Here is a 22,500-nt window from a genome sequence, read left to right on the forward strand (position 1 = left end):
AGCTCCACCAAGATTTAGATAAAAAGCACCGATCTACCAATGAAACATGAAAGAACTGGTATGAAATATCAATAATAATTGCTAATAAGTTTCATGCATCATACAAAAGTCAAAAACATTTCTGAGCATAACCCATCACATCATAGCAGAGTCCGCTAGCATCTGTCAGTGAGCGGAGTGATGACCAGGCGTGGGGAGCTGCCCAGGTACTCATAGGCGGACTTCACATTGCAGTTGATGATTCGCACTCTCGCATTCTCATTCTCCCAGTAATAGCGGAGTTGGGCAAGCCACCGGAAGTCTGTTCATGAGAAACTCCTGAGGAATGTAGGAAAAGATAGTCAACCTCTAAGACACTGCAGAATCACAAGGGAGAGTTTCTAAAGGGAAGGCAAATGCACATACATTATAGGACAAAACTCCTAGTCACCAAATTCTGCTTTTTTCATTTAGTCCCATTGCCCACGGTGTATAACATCCGGACTCTCAGCCCCCAGTTTATAAAATCCGGCCTCTCGCCTCCCCCGGTGTATAACATCCACCCCTCGCCCCTAGTTTAGTATAACATCTCTCCCCTCGCCCCCCCCGCCAGTGTATAAAATCCATCCCCTCAACCCCACTGTATAACATCCAACCCCAAGCGCTCCATTGCATAACATCTGGCCCCCAGGGTATAACATCCGGCCCCCAGCCCCGGTGTATAACATCTGTCCCCTCGCTCCCTCCCCCTGGTGTATAACATCCGGCCTCTCGCCCCCCCGGTGTATAATAACCGTCCCCTCGCCCCCCCCCGCCAGTGTATAAAATCCATCCCCTCAACCCCACTGTATAACATCCAACCCCAAGCCCTTCTTTGCATAATATCCGGCCCCCAGCCCCGGTGTATAACATCTGTCCCCTCGCTCCCTCCCCCTTGTGTATAACATCTGGCCTCTCGCCCCCCCGGTGTATAATATCCGTCCCCTCGCCCCGGTGTATAATATCCGTCCCCCCGCCCCTGGTGTATAATATCCGTCCCCTCGCCCCTGGTGTATAATATCCGTCCCCTCGCCCCTGGTGAATAATATCCGTCCCCTCGCACCTGGTGTATAATATCCGTCCCCTCGCCCCTGGTGTATAATATCCGTCCCCTCGCCCCTGGTGTATAATATCCGTCCCCTCGCACCTGGTGTATAATATCCGTCCCCTCGCACCTGGTGTATAATATCCGTCCCCTCACCCCTGGTGAATAATATCCGTCCCCTCGCCCCTGGTGTATAATATCCGTCCCCTCGCCCCTGGTGTATAATATCCGTCCCCTCGCCCCTGGTGTATAATATCCGTCCCCTCGCACCTGGTGTATAATATCCGTCCCCTCGCACCTGGTGTATAATATCCGTCCCCACGCCCCCCGGTGTATAATATCCGTCCCCTCGCCCCTGGTGTATAATATCCGTCCCCTCACCCCTGGTGTATAATATCCGTCCCCTCGCACCTGGTGTATAATATCCGTCCCCTCGCACCTGGTGTATAATATCCGTCCCCTCGCACCTGGTGTATAATATCCGTCCCCACGCCCCCCGGTGTATAATATCCGTCCCCTCGCCCCTGGTGTATAATATCCGTCCCCTCGCCCCTGGTGTATAATATCCGTCCCCTCGCCCCTGGTGTATAATATCCGTCCCCTCACCCCTGGTGTATAATATCCGTCCCCTCACCCCTGGTGTATAATATCCGTCCCCTCGCACCTGGTGTATAATATCCGTTCCCTCGCCCCTGGTGTATAATATCCGTCCCCACGCCCCCCGGTGTATAATATCCGTCCCCTCACCCCGGTATATAATATCCGTCCCCTTGCTCCTCAGTGTATAACATCCAGCCCTCGGACAGTATAACATCTAGCCCCTCGTACCCCTAGGGTATAACATCTGGCCCCTCGGCCTTGTATAACATTAAGACTCTCGCCCCCCACCAGTGTATAACATCAATCCCCACGCCCCCGGTGTATAACATCCGCCCTCCCATGCTGTGTGCTGTTACTAACATATGACAGAACGGCTGGTGGTGCAGATACCAGCGCGGTCCTGTAATAGGAGCCACCGGGGTAACAAGTCTGGATATTACATTTCTTCCCTCCTAAATCTTCCCCCATCACATGTGAGTGATATTATTAAGGAGTGGAAGGAACTGCAGCAACTCAGGAGACCCCAGAACATTACAGAGCGGGGTCACTGAATGCTGAGGAGCAGAGGGCAGAACGCTCTCCTGACTCCATAACTGCAGAGTCCAGATCTACTTTGGTAACAACATCACCACAAACACTGCGCCCCCGCCTGGAGCTTTATGGCCGAGCAGCTGCATGCAGCCTTACATCACCAAGCACGATGCCGAGCGTCGGATGGAGTGGTGTGAAGCCGCCACCACAGGACTCTGGAGGAGACCTGTTCTGTGCAGTGACGGATCACACTTCTCTATCTGGCATCTGATGGACGAGTCTGGATTTGGTGAATGCCAGGAGAACGTTACCCTATTAACTGCATTGTGCCCGCTGGGCAGTTTGGTGGTGGAGGTATGGCCTTGTTTTTAGGGGGTGGTCTAGGCCCCTTAGTTCCAGTGAAAAGATATCTTAATGCTTCAGCACAAGACATTTTAAACAATTGTAGCTTCCAACCCTAAGGGAATAGAAGAGCAGAACTGTTTCCCACACGTTCTCAACCTCAACCCCACTAAACACCTTTAGGATGATTAATTAGAACAAATACTGGAGAATGGCAGCATAAATATGTCACCGCCACATAGGGAAGAACAATGTCAGGCACACATCAATTACATTGCCATATGTCTGCTCAGGCTTAGAATGGCTGACCACTCGGAGAATGACATAATACCTACAAAGAAACCGAACAAAAGGTCATTAAAGGAATTGACATAAAACCCCTTTATTAGTCCATCCATGGTTATAGAACGACACTGCACAGAGGAGGGCGCACACACCATTGATAGAAAATATTACAAACCGCACCTAGGCCATCCAAACCACTGACTATAAAGAAGATCAATTGTGGCAATGAGTCATATACAGGGGATGCCGACACCTACAGATGCCAAAACATTCCTATATAGGGACCACCATCTCAATATGCAGAAATGACTACTGCCCCATAGACGTCATTGTAAGTACACCCCAAGATTGCTTTACTGTGACAAGATCAATTGTGTCCTATGAAAACTCAAAGAAAAGAGGGGGGAACATAACATAGATATGGAAAGAACATAGGAATATGGTGAAATGTATGAAGGTGCTCGGCATACTGAGCTGTGATATCTGTAGAGGGACGGACTCCATATTAACATCCTGGATATGGATTAGAATAGGGGGCCATAAAAGCCCCTGTAGGTGTAATGTGGAGGGGGCACAATACCTTTCTCCATGTAGTGTATAATAAATAGAACATGGTATTGGAAAGTTTGCTGCCAGCCATGATGTTTGCACAAACCTGTTTCGATCATTTCCCTGACCACGTCACGAGCGTGCCCCTCTATGGTGACGAGAGCCCCCAATGTGCTGCGAGTCTGCTGGGACAATTTGCCTCCTCGCAAATTGCTCCAAATACCCAGATGTACCTCTATAAAACCCTGCTACAAACAGCATGGAAAACTCAATGCAGATGGATTAATTTTATGCTGGTATTATGGGAAATCCCATACAATGTCTTCCCTTATTGGTAGATATGACGAGAGTAGAGATGAGCGAATGGATTTGCAGGACTCTGGTCCAACAGTCCGGTCAGTATTCCACGGCCGCAGGACCGGAGCCCCGTGAACCGGCATCTCCGGCTCCTCTTTTGATGTCGATGTCATAGTTGTGGTGTGAGGCACAAATGACATCACGCCTGGCCGGCTAATCAAAAGAGGAGCCAGGGATGCCGGCATGTAAGAGGCGGTTAGCAAGGCTCCCATCCAACAGCCACAGACTACTAACCTGCTCTCTTAGACCAAGGTCCTGCAAATTTAGTTGCGCATCTCTAGACAAGATGCATGAATCAATGCAAAATCCCAACAATACTATGGAGCCTTTTGGGTACCTTCAAGATATTGAGCCGCTGTACAACTGCAACCCCCAGGAGAAGACCCCTGGGCAAGAACACTACATGGGCTCTTTGCAGTCTAATAACGTACTGTGAAATAAGCTGCTTGCATCTTTGGATGTGAATGTGGGTCCCCTTACCTCTGTTGCACCAATGGTATATCCCCCCCTGGAAACTCCTATAAGCTGCGTCTCTGGGTATGACAGTCTATTAGCAGGAGAACTCATGAAGTCTGTCTATGAATGTATATATATGTATTTCTCCCAGAAAATTATTACAATTACACGTTTTGTTGTTCACATGTTTATTTCATTTGTGTATATTGGAACAACACAAAAAGAAGATATTAGTCAACAATTTTGGTTCTCAAGTCCTCAGACAGTTCTCTTCTCCTCTTTCTGTTCTCCCTGCTTAGTGTGGCACGTAACAACGCAAAGACTGAGTCAACTTTTCCCCTTTGTATCAGGTTTCAGGTGTGATTTTCATATTGCCCGCACCTTTTACTTGCCACAGGTGAGTTTGAACGAGCATCACATGCTTGAAACAAAATTGTTTACCCACAATTTTGGAAAGATGCCAACAATTTTGTCCGACCCATTTATGGGGTTTTGTGTGAAATTATATCCAATTTGCCTTTTTTTGTGTTGTTCCAATACATACAAAGGAAATAAACATGTGTATAACAGAAAATACACATGCAATTTTTTATGGAAAAATACTTCATTTTCTGGAACAACTTCAAGGGTGCCAACACTTCCGGCCATGACTGTTTATAGTGAAGCAACCTTGATCAGTAAAGGAGCTTATGCCGTACCTCCGGGCCACTGCCGATAGCTTCATGCACTTCACTTGTCCAGAACATGAGACACACAGAGCACGACCTGTCCCGGCCATTCCCTCACCCAGTCTTTTCTTGCAGTCGCAGGGTATGCCTTTTAAAAAAGAAAGTTAAATTACGTTGACAGAAGCATTTAAGAGAGGGACAACCTTACTAGTATTATCTAGCAAATTCATTTCTACCGATTGCAGGTAGAAGATCTGCTACCTGGCTCTATTGCAAGAGATACATCATCCACAAATCATTCACTGCCGCCAAATAATCTTATACAAATATAAAAGAACTAGATGGTGGCCCGATTCTAATGCATCGGGTATTCTAGAATAGGTATGCGGCCGACCGGGTGCAATCAGCAAAGCGGTGTTTAAATTTGGCGGCAATATCGATGATTGGTCGCGGGCGGCGGCCGCGACCAATCAGCGAACCGTGTTAGTGAGGACTGGAGAGCGTGTTTAAATTTGGCAACAAAATCGCTGATTAGTCGCGACCAATCAGCCGAGCGGTGTTTAAATTTGGCGCCAATACTGCTGACTGGTCATGGCCGCCGACCGCGACCAATCAGCAGAGCGATGCAGAGTGGGGTTTAAATTCGGCGCCAAAATCACAGATTGGTCGCCGGCCGTGACCAAACAGCAGAGCATTCTTTAAATTTGGCGCCAAAATCGCTGATTGGTCGAGGCCGGCGACAGCGAACAATCAGCAGAGCGTTGTTTAAATTTGGCGCCAATCTCGCTGATTGGTCGCGGATGGCGGCCGCGACCAATCAGCAGAGCGGCGTTTAAATTTGGCGCCAATCTCGCTGATTGGTCGCGGCTGGCGGCCGCGACCAATCAGCAGTGCGGTGTTTAAATTTGGCACCAAAATCGCTGATTAGTCGCGGCTGGCGGCTGCGACCAATCAGTAGAGCAGGGTTTAAATTTGGCACCAATAATGCTGATGGGTCTTTGCCGGCGACCGCGACCAATCAGCACAGCGGGGTTTACATTTGGCCCCAATGCTGCTGATTGGTCTCGGCCGGCGACCGTGACCAATCAGCAGAGCGTTGTTTAAATTTGGCACCAAAAACGCAGATTGGTCGCGGCCGGTGGTTGCGACCAATCAGCAGAGTGAGGTTTAAATTTGGCGCCAATACTGCTGACTGGTCACGGCCGACAACCGCGACCAATCAGCAGAGCGTTGTTTAAATTTTGCGCCAATACTGCTGATTGATCTCGGCCAGCGACCGCGATCAATCAGCAGAGCGTTGCTTAAATTTGGCGCCAATCTCGTTGATTGGACGCGTCCGGCGTCCGCGTCCAATCAGCACAGCAGTGTTTAAATGTGGCGGCAAGATCGGTGAATGGTCGCGGCCGCTATTTAAATGTGGCGCCCAAATCGGTGATTGGTTGCGGACAGCGGACGCGAACAATCAGCAGAGCGGTGTTTAACTTTAGCGCCAAGATCACTGATTGGTCGGGTGTGGAGAGCGCGACCAATCAGCGAATCGTATTGGTGAGGAGCGGGGAGCGGAATCGTATTAGAGAGGACAGGGGAGCGCCCCTGCCTGTGCGGCTACTTCCGCTGCGAGAACCCGGGACATGAGCGGGCGCTCGGAGCAGAAGTATCCGGACCCGCAGCGCCGCTCCCCGGTCCCCCCTTCACACCCTAGCCGCTGATGTCCCCACAGTATCCGCAGGGTGTTACAAAGGTCCGGACATTTGTGTTCAAAATCGCTGATTGGTCGCTGGCGCTGCCCGCGACCAATCACCGATTTGGGCGCCAATTTTAAATATCGGCCGCGACCAATCACCGATCTTGGCTCCACATTTAAACACCGCTGTGCTGATTGGTCGCCGACGCTGGGCGCGACCAATCACCGATTTTGGCGCCACATTTAAATTTAAATAGCGGCCGCGACCAATTGGATGTCAGCGCCGCTCTCCGGTCCTCCCTTCACACCCTAGCCGCATGGATGTCAGCGCCGCTGCCTGTGCGGATAGTTCCGCTGCAAGAACCCGGGACATGAGTGGGCGCTCGCAGCAGAAGTATCCGGACTCGCAGCGCCGCTCCCCGGTCCTCCCTTCACACCCTAGCCACTGATGTCCCCACAGTATCCGCATGGTGTTACAAAGGTCAGGACATCTGTGTTAAAAATCGCTGATTGGTCGCTGGCGCTGGCCGCGACCAATCACCGATCTTGGCGGCAAATTCAAACACCGCTGTGCTGATTGGTCGCAGACGCTGTGCGCGACCAATCACCAATTTTGGCGGCACATTTAAATAGCGTCCGCGACCAATCAGTACAGCGGTGTTTAAATGTTGAGCCAAGATCGGTGATTGGTCGCGGCCGATATTTAAATTTGGCGCCTAAATCGGTGATTGGTCGGCGGCAGCGTCAGCGACCAATCAGCGATTTTTAACACAAATGTCCGGACCTTTGTAACACCATGCGGATACTGTGGGGACATCAGCGGCTAGGGTGTGAAGGGAGGACCGGGGAGCGGCGCTGCGGGTCGGGATACTTCTGCTGCGAGCGCCCGCTCATGTCCCGGGTTCTCGGAGCGGAAGTATCCGCACAGGCAGCGGCGCTGACATCCATGCGGCTAGGGCGTGAAGGGAGCACCGGGGAGCGGCGCTGACATCCAATTGGTCGCGGCCGCTATTTAAATGTGCCGCACAAATCGGTGATTGATCGCCGACTTGGCCCGCAACCAACCACTGATCTTGCGGCCAAAGTTAAACACTACGGTGCTAATTGGTCGCGGACGCTGACAGCGACCAATCACCGATTTGGGCGCCACATTCAAATATCGGCCGCGACCAATCACCGATCTTGGCTCCACATTTAAACACCGCTGTGCTGATTGGTCGCCGACGCTGGGCGCGACCAATCACCGATTTTGGTGCCACATTTAAATAGCGTCCGCGACCAATCCGCACAGCGGTGTTTAAATGTGGAGCCAAGATCGGTGATTGGTCGCGGCCGATATTTGAATGTGGCGCCAAAATCGGTGATTGGTCGCTGTCAGCGTCCGCGACCAATCAGCACCGTAGTGTTTAACTTTTGCGGCAAGATCCGTGATTGGTTGTGGGCCAAGACCGCGACCAATCACCGATTTGTGCGGCACTTTTAAATAGCGTCCGCGACCAATTGGATGTCAGCGCCGCTCCCCGTTCCTCCCTTCACACCCTAGCCGCATGGATGTCAGCGGCGCTGCCTGTGCGGATACTTCCGCTCCGAGAACCCGGGACATGAGCGGGCGTTCGGAGCAGAAGTATCACGACCCGCAGCGCCGCTCCCTGGTCCTCCCTTCACACCCTAGCCGCTGATGTCCCCACAGTATCCGCATGGTGTTACAAAGGTCCGGACATTTGTGTTAAAAATCGCTGATTGGTCGCTGGCGCTGCCCGCGACCAATCACCGATTTGGGCGCCAAATTTAAATATCGGCCGCGACCAATCACCGATCTTGGCTCCACATTTAAACACCGCTGTGCTGATTGGTCGCGGCTGATATTTAAATTTGGCGCCCAAATCGGTGATTGGTCGCGGGCAGCGCCAGCGACCAATCAGCGATTTTTAACACAAATGTCCGGACCTTTGTAAGATCATGCGGATACAGTGGGGACATCAGCGGCTAGGGTGTTAAGGGAGGACCGGGGAGCGGCGCTGCGAGTCCAGATACTTCTGCTGCGAGCGCCCGCTCATGTCCCGGGTTCTCGGAGCGGAAGTATCCGCACAGGCAGCGCCGCTGACATCCATGCGGCTAGGGTGTGAAGGGAGGACCGGGGAGCGGCGCTGACATCCATGCGGCTAGGGTGTGAAGGGAGGACCGGGGAGCGGCGCTGACATCCATGCGGCTAGGGTGTGAAGGGAGGACCGGGGAGCGGCGCTGACATCCAATTGGTCACGGACGCTATTTAAAAGTGCCGCACAAATCGGTGATTGGTCGCTGTCTTGGCCCGCGACCAATGACTGATCTTGGCGCCAAAGTTAAACACTATTGTGCTGATTGGTCGCGGACGCTGACCGCGACCAATCACCGATTTGGGCGCCAAATTGAAATATCGGCCGCGACCAATCACCGATTTTGGCGCCAAATTTAAATATCGGCCGCGACCAATCACCACAGCGGTGTTTAAATGTGGAGCCAAGATCGGTGATTGGTCGCGGGCAGCATCGGCGACCAATCAGCACAGCGGTGTTTAAGTTTTGCGCTAAGATCAGTGATTGGTCGGGTCCGAAGACCGCGATTAATCATCGAATCGTCTTGGTGAGGACCGGGGAGCGGCGCTGCCTGTGCGGCTACTTCCGCTGCGAGAACCCGGGACATAGCGGGCGCTCACAGCAGAAGTATCCCGACCCGCAGCGCCGCTCCCCGGTCCTCCCTTCCGCATGGAGGTCAGCGACGCCGGCGGTCCTTCCGCTGCTACCGGCCGGGAGATGAGCGCCTCGCGGCGCTCATCTTCCGGCTGCATCTCCATCCCGCAGATGGGTCCGTCGGTCGGGTTCCTTCTGCTGTTGCCGGCCGGGAGATGAGCGCCTTGCGCCGGTCATCTCCCGGCTGCATCGCCGCTCAGCTCCGTCCCGCAGATGAGCCGCTAACGGCCGCCATCTTTTTTTAGAAATCCCCCGGCGCTGATTGGCCGCTGCCGGACCAATGAGCGACGCGGGATTTCCTGGACAGACAGACACACAGACAGACAGACGGGATAAGACGATTATATATATAGACTAGATTAGTTCCAATTAATGCTTTTGGTCTGTAGGTAGATCCGTACCATTCGTGACCGAGCAATAACATCATGCACGCTCCTTAACATGACATCTTCCCCTTGGATGAGCCACTTCTCCACGGCCCCCCGAGCCTCGGACGTGGAGATGGTCTGGATGAGCTCTACGCGTTCCCCCTCGGTGCTGTACATGGCTTTGATGTCCAGGTTAGGAAGGAGCTCCAGCTTTGCTATGCCTTCAAAGCCCTTCTTTAGATGTGGTTGGACCCGCAGAGGATCTTTAGTCTCAGAGAGAATTTCTAGCATTTCATCGTTGTACAGGAAGAAAAAGCTAAAGCGAAAATGCACAATATGATAAAGATGTCATTAAAGTATTGGGTCAGGCGCCATTTGTATTAGTGTCTATGTGAGAAAATAGAAAAGCAAAGCTTTAAAGTAAAGATTCAGTCCCCATACACATTGGATTAAAATAGTTTAAACCTGACGATTGCAGCAGGACTGGCCTACCCACTGATGTGTATGGGGGTCTCCTGACTCTCCCCCGATAGAGGATGTCAGGGCCAGAAGGATCGGGCAGATGGGATTTCAATACCCGGTCTTTTGGTTCTCAGGGGAGATAACCCGCTGCCGGAGGTGTCCAGTACCGACTTTCTCCTCTCTCCCCATTAAAACCACATGACTGTTCAGCAGAATAGGTGGGAGTCAGGAGAAATAGCCAAATAACCATTCAGACCACGGGTATCTCATATGTCATGCGTATGGTTAGCTTAAAGGGGCTATCCAGCTTTGGGAACTTTTTTTTATTTAACTGAAATGTGTATTCCCATCTCCAGGATTCTACCCCAATATGTAGTATGCGTAATAATAATAATATTAGCAAATACCTCCAATTAGAAGTTTAGTATAGTTCTTCTGATTTGTTTTGTTGCTTACCCCATGTGCAGGGCATTGCAGTAGCTTAGGTTACGACCACTAGCAAATAACTGTCACTATATGAGTGGTCGTAACCATGGATACCGAAGCTACTGCAATGCCTTGCACATGGGGAAAGCGACATAGTGAATCAGAAGAACTATACTACACTTCTAATTGGAGGTATTTGCTAATATTATTATTATTACTACGCCTACTACATATTGGGATAGGATCTTGGAGATGGGAATACCCATTTAATTGCGAGTATTTGCGACAATTCAGTTTCATTAAAAATGTTGCACCGTTAGGCTTTTTGTTTCCTGCACATTCAGCTTTGATGTGATCTGTGGTCATAAATCGGCTAAGAGGAGCTGAAAAAAGACAGATTAAAAATAAGTCCAATAGCCAGCGCAACACAGAGCCAATAGAAGGCAAACAGTGCAAAATTATTAATGAAATCCAATTACAAAAATGATTTCAATGCGTTTAAATAAGAAAAAAAAATATTTAAGGAATATATACAATCATTGCAACAAGTGAAAGGACTATACCGTGGGAAAAAAGCCTCTTCTTCTCCAGATAGGCATTCAGCCCTTTCATGATTTTATCCAGAAGCACATTGCTGTCCTGAAGTTTCTCCAGAAGTCCGGTCAGAGAAGTGGCGCTTAAAACCTAAAACAAAGTAGATAGCCCATAAGTAAGATTCCATTATATAGTTATAGAGACTGAAAAAAGGTCACATTCATTGACTATTGTGCCAATAGTTTATATTAAAAGAAAAATTAGAACCTATTTGGATAGAAAATAGAAGATGCGGGAGGCTGGAGTCCAGGCAATGCGGAGCCCCATAACCCGGGATCCTTGTGATGGAAGCATCAGGACACGGACTCTTGGAAAACATCAATCCTGGATGCAAGATGACCGTGCTTTCTTGTATCAGTCCACCATGAAGCATCCATTTACCTTCGGGTCTTTAACGCAATGTTTCATGATCTCTCTCCAGTTTCTGTCCACAGTCTGGAATAAGCGTCCTTCTTCAGGCATTTGCTGCATGATGTCCTCAGAAGAGAAGATTAAAGCCACTGGGTCGGCACCTTCAGCCATTCATCAATGGTTTCCTGGATCCTTATCAGTCGTTCCTCCCATTGCTTAAAGGAGGAGAGCAAAAAGTTAATTACACATAAAATGAAAAGGATAGAAAAAAAATGCTATCATTTTAGAAGATAAATTATCAATGGATATGAATTCTGAATTGTTGGACATTTGTAGGGAAAGTTTGGCGAGACTCCTTGATACCATCCCCTTTACATGTAAGCTGGAGCCGCATGTAACTTTAGCCTCGGAGATCCTAATGAAACCTTAGCTTCTGCTAATAAGCAAGTGAAGATTTTAAGCTGAGTGACAACATTTACTGTGGGTGGGAACTCCTTAATCCCTTCAGGACCGGATAATTTTTTGTTTTGCATTTTTTCCTTCCCTTCTTCAAAAAGCCATACATTTTTTAATTTTTCCATTGATATAGCTGCAAGAGGCTATGTAATGTGCTGTAGCTTAACCCCTTCCCAACATATGACATACTGTTAAGCCATATGCCATGTTCCTGCAGATGTGCAAAATTTGGACCTGGGCCCCCACCAGCATGTTGGTCAGATGTATGGGCCCTTGTAGCATTCTAGATCCGATAATGATGCGCGTGTTCGTCCCTGCCTTGGATGTTTCCCATTGTAGCCCCATCCTATAATAATGTCTCTCATTCTAGGCCCCTTCCTGGTATAATGTTCCCCATCCTGCGCCCCTTCCTGTTATAATATCCCCGATCCTGGGCCTCTTCCTGTTATAATATCCACCTTCTGTGTATAATACCCCCCATCCTGAGCCCCTTTCAGCAATAACGTCCCAATCCTGGGCTCCTTCCTGGTATAATGTCCTTGGTCCTGGGCCTCTTACTGTAATAATGTCCCCCATCCTGGCCCCTTCCTGTAACAATGTCCCCAATCCTGGTACAATGTCCCCCATCCTATAACAATGTCCTCCATCCTGGTATCCTGTCCCCCATCCTAGGCCCCATTCTGGTATAATGACCTCCATCCTTGTGCCCTTCCTGGTGTAATGTCCTTCATCCTGGCCCATGTCATGGTATAATGACCCCCATTCTGGTATAATGCTCCCTATCCTGGGCCCTTTCCTTGTATAATGTTCCCCATCCTGGGCCCCTTCTTTATATAATGCTCCCCATCCTGGGCCCCTTCCTTGTCTAATTCTCCCCACCCTGAGCCCCTTCCTTGTCTAATGCTCCCCACCCTGAGCCCCTTCCTTGTCTAATGCTCCCCATCCTTGGCCCTTTCCTGGTATAATGTTCTGTCGTTCTTTTCTAATACATTAAATAAACAAAAATAAATGATTCTTCTTACCTTCCTGCGCTCCCACGACATGCGGCGTCTTCTTCTGTAGCTGATTTCAGTGTGCCGGCAAGGGCAGCGCATGACGTCACTTCCATGCGTCGCTCGTGACTGGCACGCCGACATCAGCTACTGGCCTTTGATTGGCTGGCGGCATGCATTGCAGCTCAGGGACCCGGCATGTTCCTGCGCAGCAATATACTTCAGCCGAATGTGCGTCCTCAGACTGTGGAAGTGCCATAAATATATGAGATGGGAATACCACTCTGCCACTGTGCGTTCCTTTATGCACTTTACCCTCCTTTTTGGCACTCTTTGTGGTAAGAGACTACCTTAAAAAATGTTTTATGTGACATGTATCTGATTATTTGTGGGCAGGAGCATTATTTAGATGGATACCTGATGCATATGGCAAGTGTAAATCCAATGACTATGGAATACTTCTGGATTACTTTTTGATATATTATTACACTCATTGGATTGTCTTGATATACTAACCTTATGCTATATTATCTATATTGCTCATGTCCCACTGTGACCATATGCGTGACCATATATGTATACTTTGTAACATATCTTGCTACATTGGTAATCTAATTAGTGTCTTTATACTATCCGTATTATGTCATTTCTCTTTTTACTATGTACGTTTTTTAACTTGATGGAATAAAAATTTATATTTTTTACGCCAATTAACTCTTTCTTCTCCTATGTACCCATGTGTTTCATGAGTTGGCTCAGTTTGGCAAATCTGGGATATATTTCCCCCCGGATATGCCAACTTTACCCCTATAGGGTCTATTTAGTTGTATCACTCTGAGTCTATGTCTGATCCAGAGATACAATAATGAACATGAATCCTTATATATCACGGATCTTGCAGCCGCCTTTACCTGCTTGGACATAAGTGTTACATAGTTACATAGTTTAAAAGGCCGAAAAAAGACAAGCGTCCATCCAGTTCAGCCTATTTCTTGTACACTGCAGCTATTCCGCAGCGTTGATCCAGGGGAAGGCAAAAAAAAACCATGCGGTATAGGCCAATTTACATCATTGAGGAAAAATTCACTTCCCGACTCCAATCTGGCAGTCAGATTAAATCCCTGGATTAATTAACTATCACTAAGCATAAGATGTAATTTTATTGTTCTCAAGAAAGGCGTCCAGGCCTCTCTTGAACTCATTAAGTGAGTTGGACATCACCACTTCCTCTCCCAGAGAGTTCCAGAGTCTCACGGCTCTGACCGTAAAGAATCCCCTTCTATGCTGGTGCAGGAACCTCCTTTCCTCCAGACGCATAGTGTGCCCCCTCATCTTTGTCACCATCCTTGGTATAAACAGGTCATGGGAGAGATCTCTGTACTGCCTCCTGATGTATTTATACATGTTTATGAGGTCTCCCCTAAGCCTTCTCTTTTCCAACGTAAATAGGCCTAATTTGGACAACCTCTCTGGGTATTCTAGTCCCTCCATTCCCTTTATTACCTTAGTCGCCCTCCTTTGTACCCTCTCTAGCTCCAATATGTCTTTCCTGAGTACCGGAGCCCAGAACTGTGCACAATATTCTAAGTGCGGCCTTACCAGCGCTTTATACAGAGGAAGAACAATGTTCTCATCATATGCCCCTATTCCTCTTCTGATGCATGCCATGACTCTATTTGCCTTCGCAGCTGCTGCCTGACACTGGGCACTCCAATTTAATTTGCTGTTAACCAAGACGCCCAGGTCCTTCTCCATGTCAGATTTCCCCAACGGTTTCCCATTTAATATGTATGGGTGACTGCTGTTTTTCTTTCCCATGTGCATGACCTTACATTTATCGGCATTGAACCCCATTTGCCATTTTTTGGCCCAACTCCCCAATTTATCTAAATCCTCCTGTAGCTGTGCCCTATCCTCATCTGTATTAACTACGTTACAAAGTTTAGTATCATCTGCAAATATTGCTATTTTACTATGCAACCCTTCCACTAGATCATTAATAAATATATTAAATAATATAGGGCCCAAGACAGACCCTTGAGGCACCCCGCTAGTCGAGACGCAGTTATAAAAGGAATCCAATTTGTCCGCATTAATCAACTGCAGGGCATCTTGATTGGCAAATAGATTGATCACGTTGGGGTACCAAGTGTTCAGCAACTTTTCTTCTGTCTTGGCACAAGCCAAGGATCCGCTGTTCCTCAGGGATTCACATTCTACAGGACCCCTGGACCTGACAAAGAATAAATCACTTTATCATATTAAACCTGACAGGGCACACCTGTGAAGTGAAAACCATTTCCGGTGACTACCTCTAGAAGCTCATCAAGAGAATGCCAAGAGTGTGCAAAGCAGTCATCAAAGCAAAAGGTGGCTACTCTGAAGAACCTAGAATATAAGACATATTTTCAGTTGTTTCACACTTTTTTGTTAAGTATATAATTCCACATGTGGTAATTCATAGTTTTGATGCCTTCAGTGTGAATGTACAATTTTCAAAGTCATGAAAATACAGAAAAATCTTTAAATGAGAAGGTGTGTCCAAACTTTTGGTCTGTACTGTATATATCCACCCATATACAGTATACATATACACACATATACAGTATACATATATACACACCCATATACAGTATACATATATATACACACATATACAGTATACATATACACACCCATATACAGTATACATATATACACACATATACAGTATACATATATACACACATATACAGTATGCATATATACACCCATATACAGTATACATATATACACACATATACCAGTATACATATATATACACCCATATACAGTATACATATATATACACACTTATACAGTATACATATATACACACCCAGTATACAGTATATATATATATACACACCCATATACTGTATATATATATATATATACACACCCATATACAGTATACATATATACACACATATACAGTATACATATATACACACATATACAGTATACATATATACACATATATACACACATATACACACACATACCAGTATACATATATATATACACACGCCCATATACAGTATACAGTGCTGGCCAAAAGTATTGGCACCCCTGCAATTCTGTCAGATAATGCTCAATTTCTTCCTGAAAATGATTGCAATCATAAATTCTTTGGTATTATTCTCTTCATTTAATTTGTCTTCAATGAAAAAAACACAAAAAGAATTGTCCTAAAGCCAGATTGGATATAATTCCACACCAAACCTAAAAATGGGGGTGGACAAAAGTATTGGCACCCTTTGAAAAATCATGTGATGCTTCTCTAATTCGTGTAATTAACAGCACATGTAACTTACCTGTGGCACCTAACAGGTGTTGGCAATAACTAAATCACACTTGCAGCCAGTTAACATGGATTAAAGTTGACTCAGCCTCTGTCCTGTATCCTTGTGTGTACCACATTGAGCATGGAGAAAAGAAAGAAGACCAAAGAACTGTCTGAGGACTTGAGAAACCAAATTGTGAGGAAGCATGAGCAATCTCAAGGCTACAAGTCCATCTCCAAAGACCTGAATGTTCCTGTGTCTTCCGTGCGCAGTGTCATCAAGAAGTGTAAAGCCCATGGCACTGTGGCTAACCTCCCTAGATGTGGACGGAAAAAAAAATTGACGAGAGATTTCAACGCAAGATTGTGCGGACGGTGGATAAAGAACCTCGACTAACATCCAAACAAGTTCAAGCTGCCCTGCAGTCCGAGGGTACAGCAGTGTCAACCCATACTATCCGTTGGCATCTGAATGAAAAGGGACTGTATGGTAGGATACCCAGGAAGACCCCACTTCTTACCCCGAGACATAAAAAAGCCAGGCTGGAGTTTGCCAAAACTTACCTGAGAAAGCCTAAAACGTTTTGGAAGAATGTTCTCTGGTCAGATGAGACAAAAGTAGAGCTTTTTGGGAAAAAGCATCAACATAGAGTGTACAGGAAAAAAAAAGAGGCATTCAAAGAAAAGAACACGGTCCCTACAGTCAAACATGGCGGAGGTTCCCTGATGTTTTGGGGTTGCTTTGCTGCCTCTGGCACTGGACTGCTTGACCGTGTGCATGGTATTATGAAGTCTGAAGACTACCAACAAATTTTGCAGCATAATGTAGGGCCCAGTGTGAGAAAGCTGGGTTTCCCTCAGAGGTCATGGGTCTTCCAGCAGGACAATGACCCAAAACACACTTCCAAAAGCACTATAAAATGGTTTTAGAGAAAGCACTGGAGACTTCTAAGGTGGCCAGCAATGAGTCCAGACCTGAATCCCATAGAACACCTGTGGAGAGATCGCAAAATGGCAGTTTGGAGAAGGCTCCCTTCAAATATCAGGGACCTGGAGCAGTTTGAAGTGACCGCGGGCAAGGCCGCGCATTGGTATCTATGATCTGGCCGAGCAAGATCCCCACACACAGACTCTATCTTGACAACCGTATCTTTACTCGCATACATTTTTAACACAGCAAAGAAAAAAAAACAATAAATGACAACCGTAAATATGCACAGTAATAACGTGTACTGATAAGCTGACCCTCACTGTCCCTACTCACACGTTACCAGTCCTTTACTCCAGAAGGATGTGTCCCCCGTCGCAGGCCTGTCTGTCTTTGCAGGAAGGCGTCCCAGCCGGAGAAAAAACAGGAACAGCAGAATTCGCGGAAACAAAGGAAGGGATACTTCGGCCTCTCGCCAGAGGTCCCGCTTACAGTCTCTCTGATCCGGATAGAAGCTCTGGTGGGTCCCCTTATGTAGTCCACACTCCAGTAGCAGGGAGTGTAACAGCTGAATCCTTCAGCAGTGCAGGAGCTGGGGAAGGCTCCGAGGATATGGTGTCAGATAGAAGAAATCACGTTGAGAGTCTCTCCTGCGCCACACACGAGGGCCTGCACACCGTCCTGGCTCTTTTCACAGACCACAGCAGACTCTGCGCGCGCTTTTTCCTGCTTCCCACTTTGGTCACGTGACTCTCTAGGGCGGGACACAGGAGGCTCAGTCTTTTTCTCTGTCATCACACCCTGCGCAGGTGCAACCTCTGGCCACAAGGTGGCAACATCATCCTGTGTAATCACTTCTGTAACAGGCTCTATATCAATTATCACAGAACAGCCAGAGACGGCCAGCTCACTACAAGTTTGCCAAAGAAGAATGGTCTACAATTCCAGCAGAGCATTGTAAGAAACTCATTGATGGTTACCGGAAGCGGTTGTTCGCAGTTATTTTGGCTAAAGGTTGTGCAACCAAGTATTAGGCTGAGGGTGCCAATACTTTTGTCCGGCCCATTTTTGGAGTTTTGTGTGAAATGATCAATGATTTTATTTTTGCTTCATTCTCTTTTGTGTTTTTCCTTGCAAGCAAATTAAATGAAGATAATAAGACCAAAGAATTTGTGATTGCAATCATTTTCAGGAAGAAACTGAGTATTATCTGACAGAATTGCAGGGGTGCCAATACTTTTGGCCACCACTGTACATATATATATACACACACATACAGCATACATATATACACCCATATACAGTATACATATACACACATCTACAGTATACATATATATACACCTATATACAGTATACATATATACACACCCATATACAGTATACATATATACACAGTATAGATATACACACACATATACAGTATACATATATATACACACACATACAGTATACATATATACACACCCATATACAGTATACATATACACACCCATATACAGTATACATATATACACACCCATATACAGTATACATATACAGTACAGACCAAAAGTTTGGACACACCTTCTCATTTGAAGATTTTTCTGTATTTTCATGTCTTTGAAAATTGTACATTCACACTGAACGCATCAAAACTATGAATTAACACATGTATAATTATATACTTAACAAAAAAGTGTGAAACAACTGAAAATATGTCTTATATTCTAGGTTCTTCAAAGTAGCCACCTTTTGCTTTGATGACTGCTTTGCACACTCTTGGCATTCTCTTGATGAGCTTCAAGAGGTAGTCACCGGAAATGGTTTTCACTTCACAGGTGTGCCCTGTCAGGTTTAATAAGTGGGATTTCTTGCCTTATAAATGGGGTTGGGACCATCAGTTGTGTTGTGCAGAAGTCTGGTGGATTCACAACTGATAGTCCTACTGAATTGACTGTTAGCTGTTTTTTTCTTGCCATAATACAAATTCTAAGTAAAGAAAAACTAGTGGCCATCATTACTTTAAGAAATGAAGGTCAGTCAGTGCGAAAAATTGGGAAAACTTTGAAAGTGTCCCCAAATGCAGTTGCAAAAACCATCAAGCGCTACAAAGAAACTGGCTCACATGAGGACCGCCCCAGGAAAGGAAGACCAAGAGTCACCTCTGCTTCTGAGGATAAGTTTATCCGAGTCACCAGCCTCAGAAATCGCAGGTTAACAGCAGCTCAGATTAGAGACCAGGTCAATGCCACACAGAGTTCTAGCAGCAGACACATCTCTTTAACAACTGTTAAGAGGAGACTTTGTGCAGCAGGCCTTCATGGTTTAATAGCTGCTAGGAAACCACTGCTAAGGACAGGCAGCAAGCAGAAGAGACTTGTTTGGGCTAAAGAACACAAGGAATGAACATTAGACCAGTGGAAATCTGTGCTTTGGTCTGATGAGTCCAAATTTGAGATCTTTGGTTCCAACCACCGTGTCTTTGTGCGACGCAGAAAAGGTGAACGGATGGACTCAACATGCCTGGTTCCCACCGTGAAGCATGGAGGAGGAGGTGTGATAGTGTGGGGGTGCTTTGCTGGTGACACTGTTGGGGATTTATTCAAAATTGAAGGCATACTGAACCAGCATGGCTACCACAGCATCTCGCAGAAGCATGCTATTCCATCCTGTTTGCGCTTAGCTGGACCATCATTTATTTTTCAACAGGACAATGACCCCAAACACACCTCCAGGATGTGTAAGGGCTATTTGACCAAGAAGGAGACTGATGGGGTGCTACCTGGCCTCCACAGTCACCAGACCTGAACCCAATCCAGATGGAACTGGACCGCAGAGTGAAGGCAAAAGGGCCAACAAGTGCTAAGCATCTCTGGGAACTCCTTCAAGATTGTTGGAAGACCATTTCCGGTGACTACCTCTTGAAACTCATCAAGAGAATGCCAAGAGTGTGCAAAGCAGTCATCAAAGCAAAAGGTGGCTACTTTGAAGAACCTAGAATATAAGACATATTTTCAGTTGTTTCACACTTTTTTGTTAAGTATATAATTCCACATGTGTTAATTCATACTTTTGATGCCTTCAATGTGAAAGTACAATTTTCATAATCATGAAAATACAGAAAAATCTTTAAATAAGAGGTTGTGTCCAAACTTTTGGTCTGTACTGTATATATACATACAGTATGCATATACACATATACAGTATACATATATATATATATACATACATATAGAGTATCTATAATATAACGCTACAAGCGTCCCTCTGTCTGAAGCCTTTATAGTCTGCGCTAGTGCGACACGCCTGCACAGTCTGGCTCCAGACTGAAGAACGCATGGAGCCGTTACAGGTAAGAGGAGTGTATGGTGCTGGAGATCGAGGTATGCGTATACACTGAACACATACCGCGATCTCTGGCGCCATACTTACATACTTACCTGACCGGGATGAGCGCTACCGCGGCGCCTCTGTTCGGTCCAGAGTCCGGGGGAAGAGGGAGGCATTGAAATCGGCACATGCGCATAGCGCTATCCGGCGCCATTTTACTGAAGACACATTTGCAATGTGTCTTCAGCAAAATGGAGCCGGACAGCGTGGTATGAGCACACGCGTACTTCGGCGCCGCACTCCTCCCCCGGCCTCCAGCAGAACGGGAAACAGCGCTGGAGCACAGGGAAGAAAGGTGAGTATAAGTGTTTATTTTCTTGTATGTGTGTGTAGCATGATAGGGATGAGGGGTGCCATACATACCAGGATTGGGGGGTGAGGGGTGCCATACATACCAGGATTGGGGGGTGAGGGGTGCCATACATACCAGGATTGGGGGGCGAGAGGACCATACATACCAGGATTGGCGGGTGAGGGGACTATCCATACCAGGATTGGGGGGTGAGGGGTGCCATGCATACCAGGATTGGGGGGTAAGGGGACCATGCATAACAGGATTGGGGGTGAGGGGACCATGCATAACAGGATTGGGGGTGAGGGGTGCCATGCATAACAGGATTGGGGGTGAGGGGTGCCATGCATATCAGGATAGGGATGAGGGGTACCATGCATACCAGGATTGGGGATGTGAGGGGGTACCATAGATACCAGAATAGGGATGAGGGGGTACCATGCATACCAGGATTGGGGGTGAGGGGTACCATGTATACCAGAATTGGGGGGTGAGGGGACCATGCATACCAGGATTGGGGCTGAGGGGTGCCATGTATACCAGAATTGGGGGGGGGACCATGCATACCAGGATTGGGGATGAGGGGTGCCATGCATACCAGGATTGGGGAATGAGGGGTGCCATGCATACCAGGATTGGGGAATGAGGGGTGCCATGCATACCAGGATTGGGGGTGAGGGGTGCCATGCATACCAGGATTGGGGAATGAGGGGTGCCAAGTATACCAGGATTGGGGGTGAGGGGTGCCATGCATACCAGGATTGGGGGGTGAGGGGTGCCATGTATACCAGGATTGGGAGGTGAGGTGACCATGCATACCAGGATTGGGGAATGAGGGATGCCATGTATACCAGAATTGGGGGGTGAGGGGACCATACATACCAGGATTGGGGGGTGAGGGGACCATGCATACCAGAATTAGGGGGTGAGGGGTGCCATGTATACCAGGATTGGGGAATGAGAGATGCCATGTATACCAGAATTGAGGGGTGAGGGGACCATGTATACCAGGATTGGGGGATGAGGGGTGCCATGTATACCAGGATTGGGGGTGAGGGGTGCCATGCATACCAGGATTGGAGAATGAGGGGTGCCATGTATACCAGGATTGGGGGGTGAGGGGACCATGCATACCAGGATTGGGGGGTGATGGGTGCCATGTATACCAGGATTGGGGAATGAGGGGTGCCATGCATACCAGGATTGGGGAATGAGGGGTGCCATGCATACCAGGATTGGGGAATGAGGGGTGCCATGCATACCAGGATTGGGGGTGAGGGGTGCCATGCATACCAGGATTGGGGGGTGAGGGGTGCCATGTATACCAGGATTGGGAGGTGAGGGGACCATGCATACCAGGATTGGGGAATGAGGTGTGCCATGCATACTAGGATTGGGGGGTGAGGGGACCATACATACCATGATTGGGGGGGTGAGGTGTGTCATGCATACCAGGGTTGGGGGGTGAGGGGACCATACATACCATGATTGGGGAATGAGGTGTGCCATGTATACCAGGATTGGGGGGTGGAGGGACCATGCATACCACAATAGGATGGGGGCAGCACAAATACCAGGATGGGAGACCATATACCAATAAAAATGCTCGCCACCCGGGCGTAGAACGGGTTCAATAGCTAGTACATATATACACGCATATATACAGTAATACAGCATATATATACACATAT

The 22,500-nt window shown here is 47.5% G+C and overlaps 1 protein-coding gene across 1 annotated transcript in view; it reads right to left on the reverse strand.

The window, feature by feature from the left end:
- Positions 1-22,500, reverse strand: part of LOC141203154 (dynein axonemal heavy chain 12-like) — a 23,109-nt gene that overhangs the window by 218 nt on the left and 391 nt on the right. The window contains exons 2-7 of the mRNA XM_073663798.1: positions 15,195-15,301; positions 11,496-11,680; positions 11,084-11,204; positions 9,666-9,948; positions 4,882-4,999; positions 1-318 (exon numbers count right to left, since the gene is read on the reverse strand). The exon at positions 1-318 is cut by the window's left edge and continues 218 nt beyond it. Coding sequence (XP_073519899.1) covers positions 9,917-9,948; positions 11,084-11,204; positions 11,496-11,636 — 294 coding nt within the window. The 5' untranslated portion in view covers positions 11,637-11,680; positions 15,195-15,301 and the 3' untranslated portion in view covers positions 1-318; positions 4,882-4,999; positions 9,666-9,916. The remainder of the gene's footprint in view (positions 319-4,881; positions 5,000-9,665; positions 9,949-11,083; positions 11,205-11,495; positions 11,681-15,194; positions 15,302-22,500) is intronic.

The sequence above is a fragment of the Phyllobates terribilis genome, unplaced genomic scaffold (assembly GCF_046119375.1).
Source record: "Phyllobates terribilis strain yellow unplaced genomic scaffold, ASM4611937v1 Scaffold_124__1_contigs__length_5142088, whole genome shotgun sequence".
Classification (NCBI taxonomy): Eukaryota; Metazoa; Chordata; class Amphibia; order Anura; family Dendrobatidae; genus Phyllobates; species Phyllobates terribilis.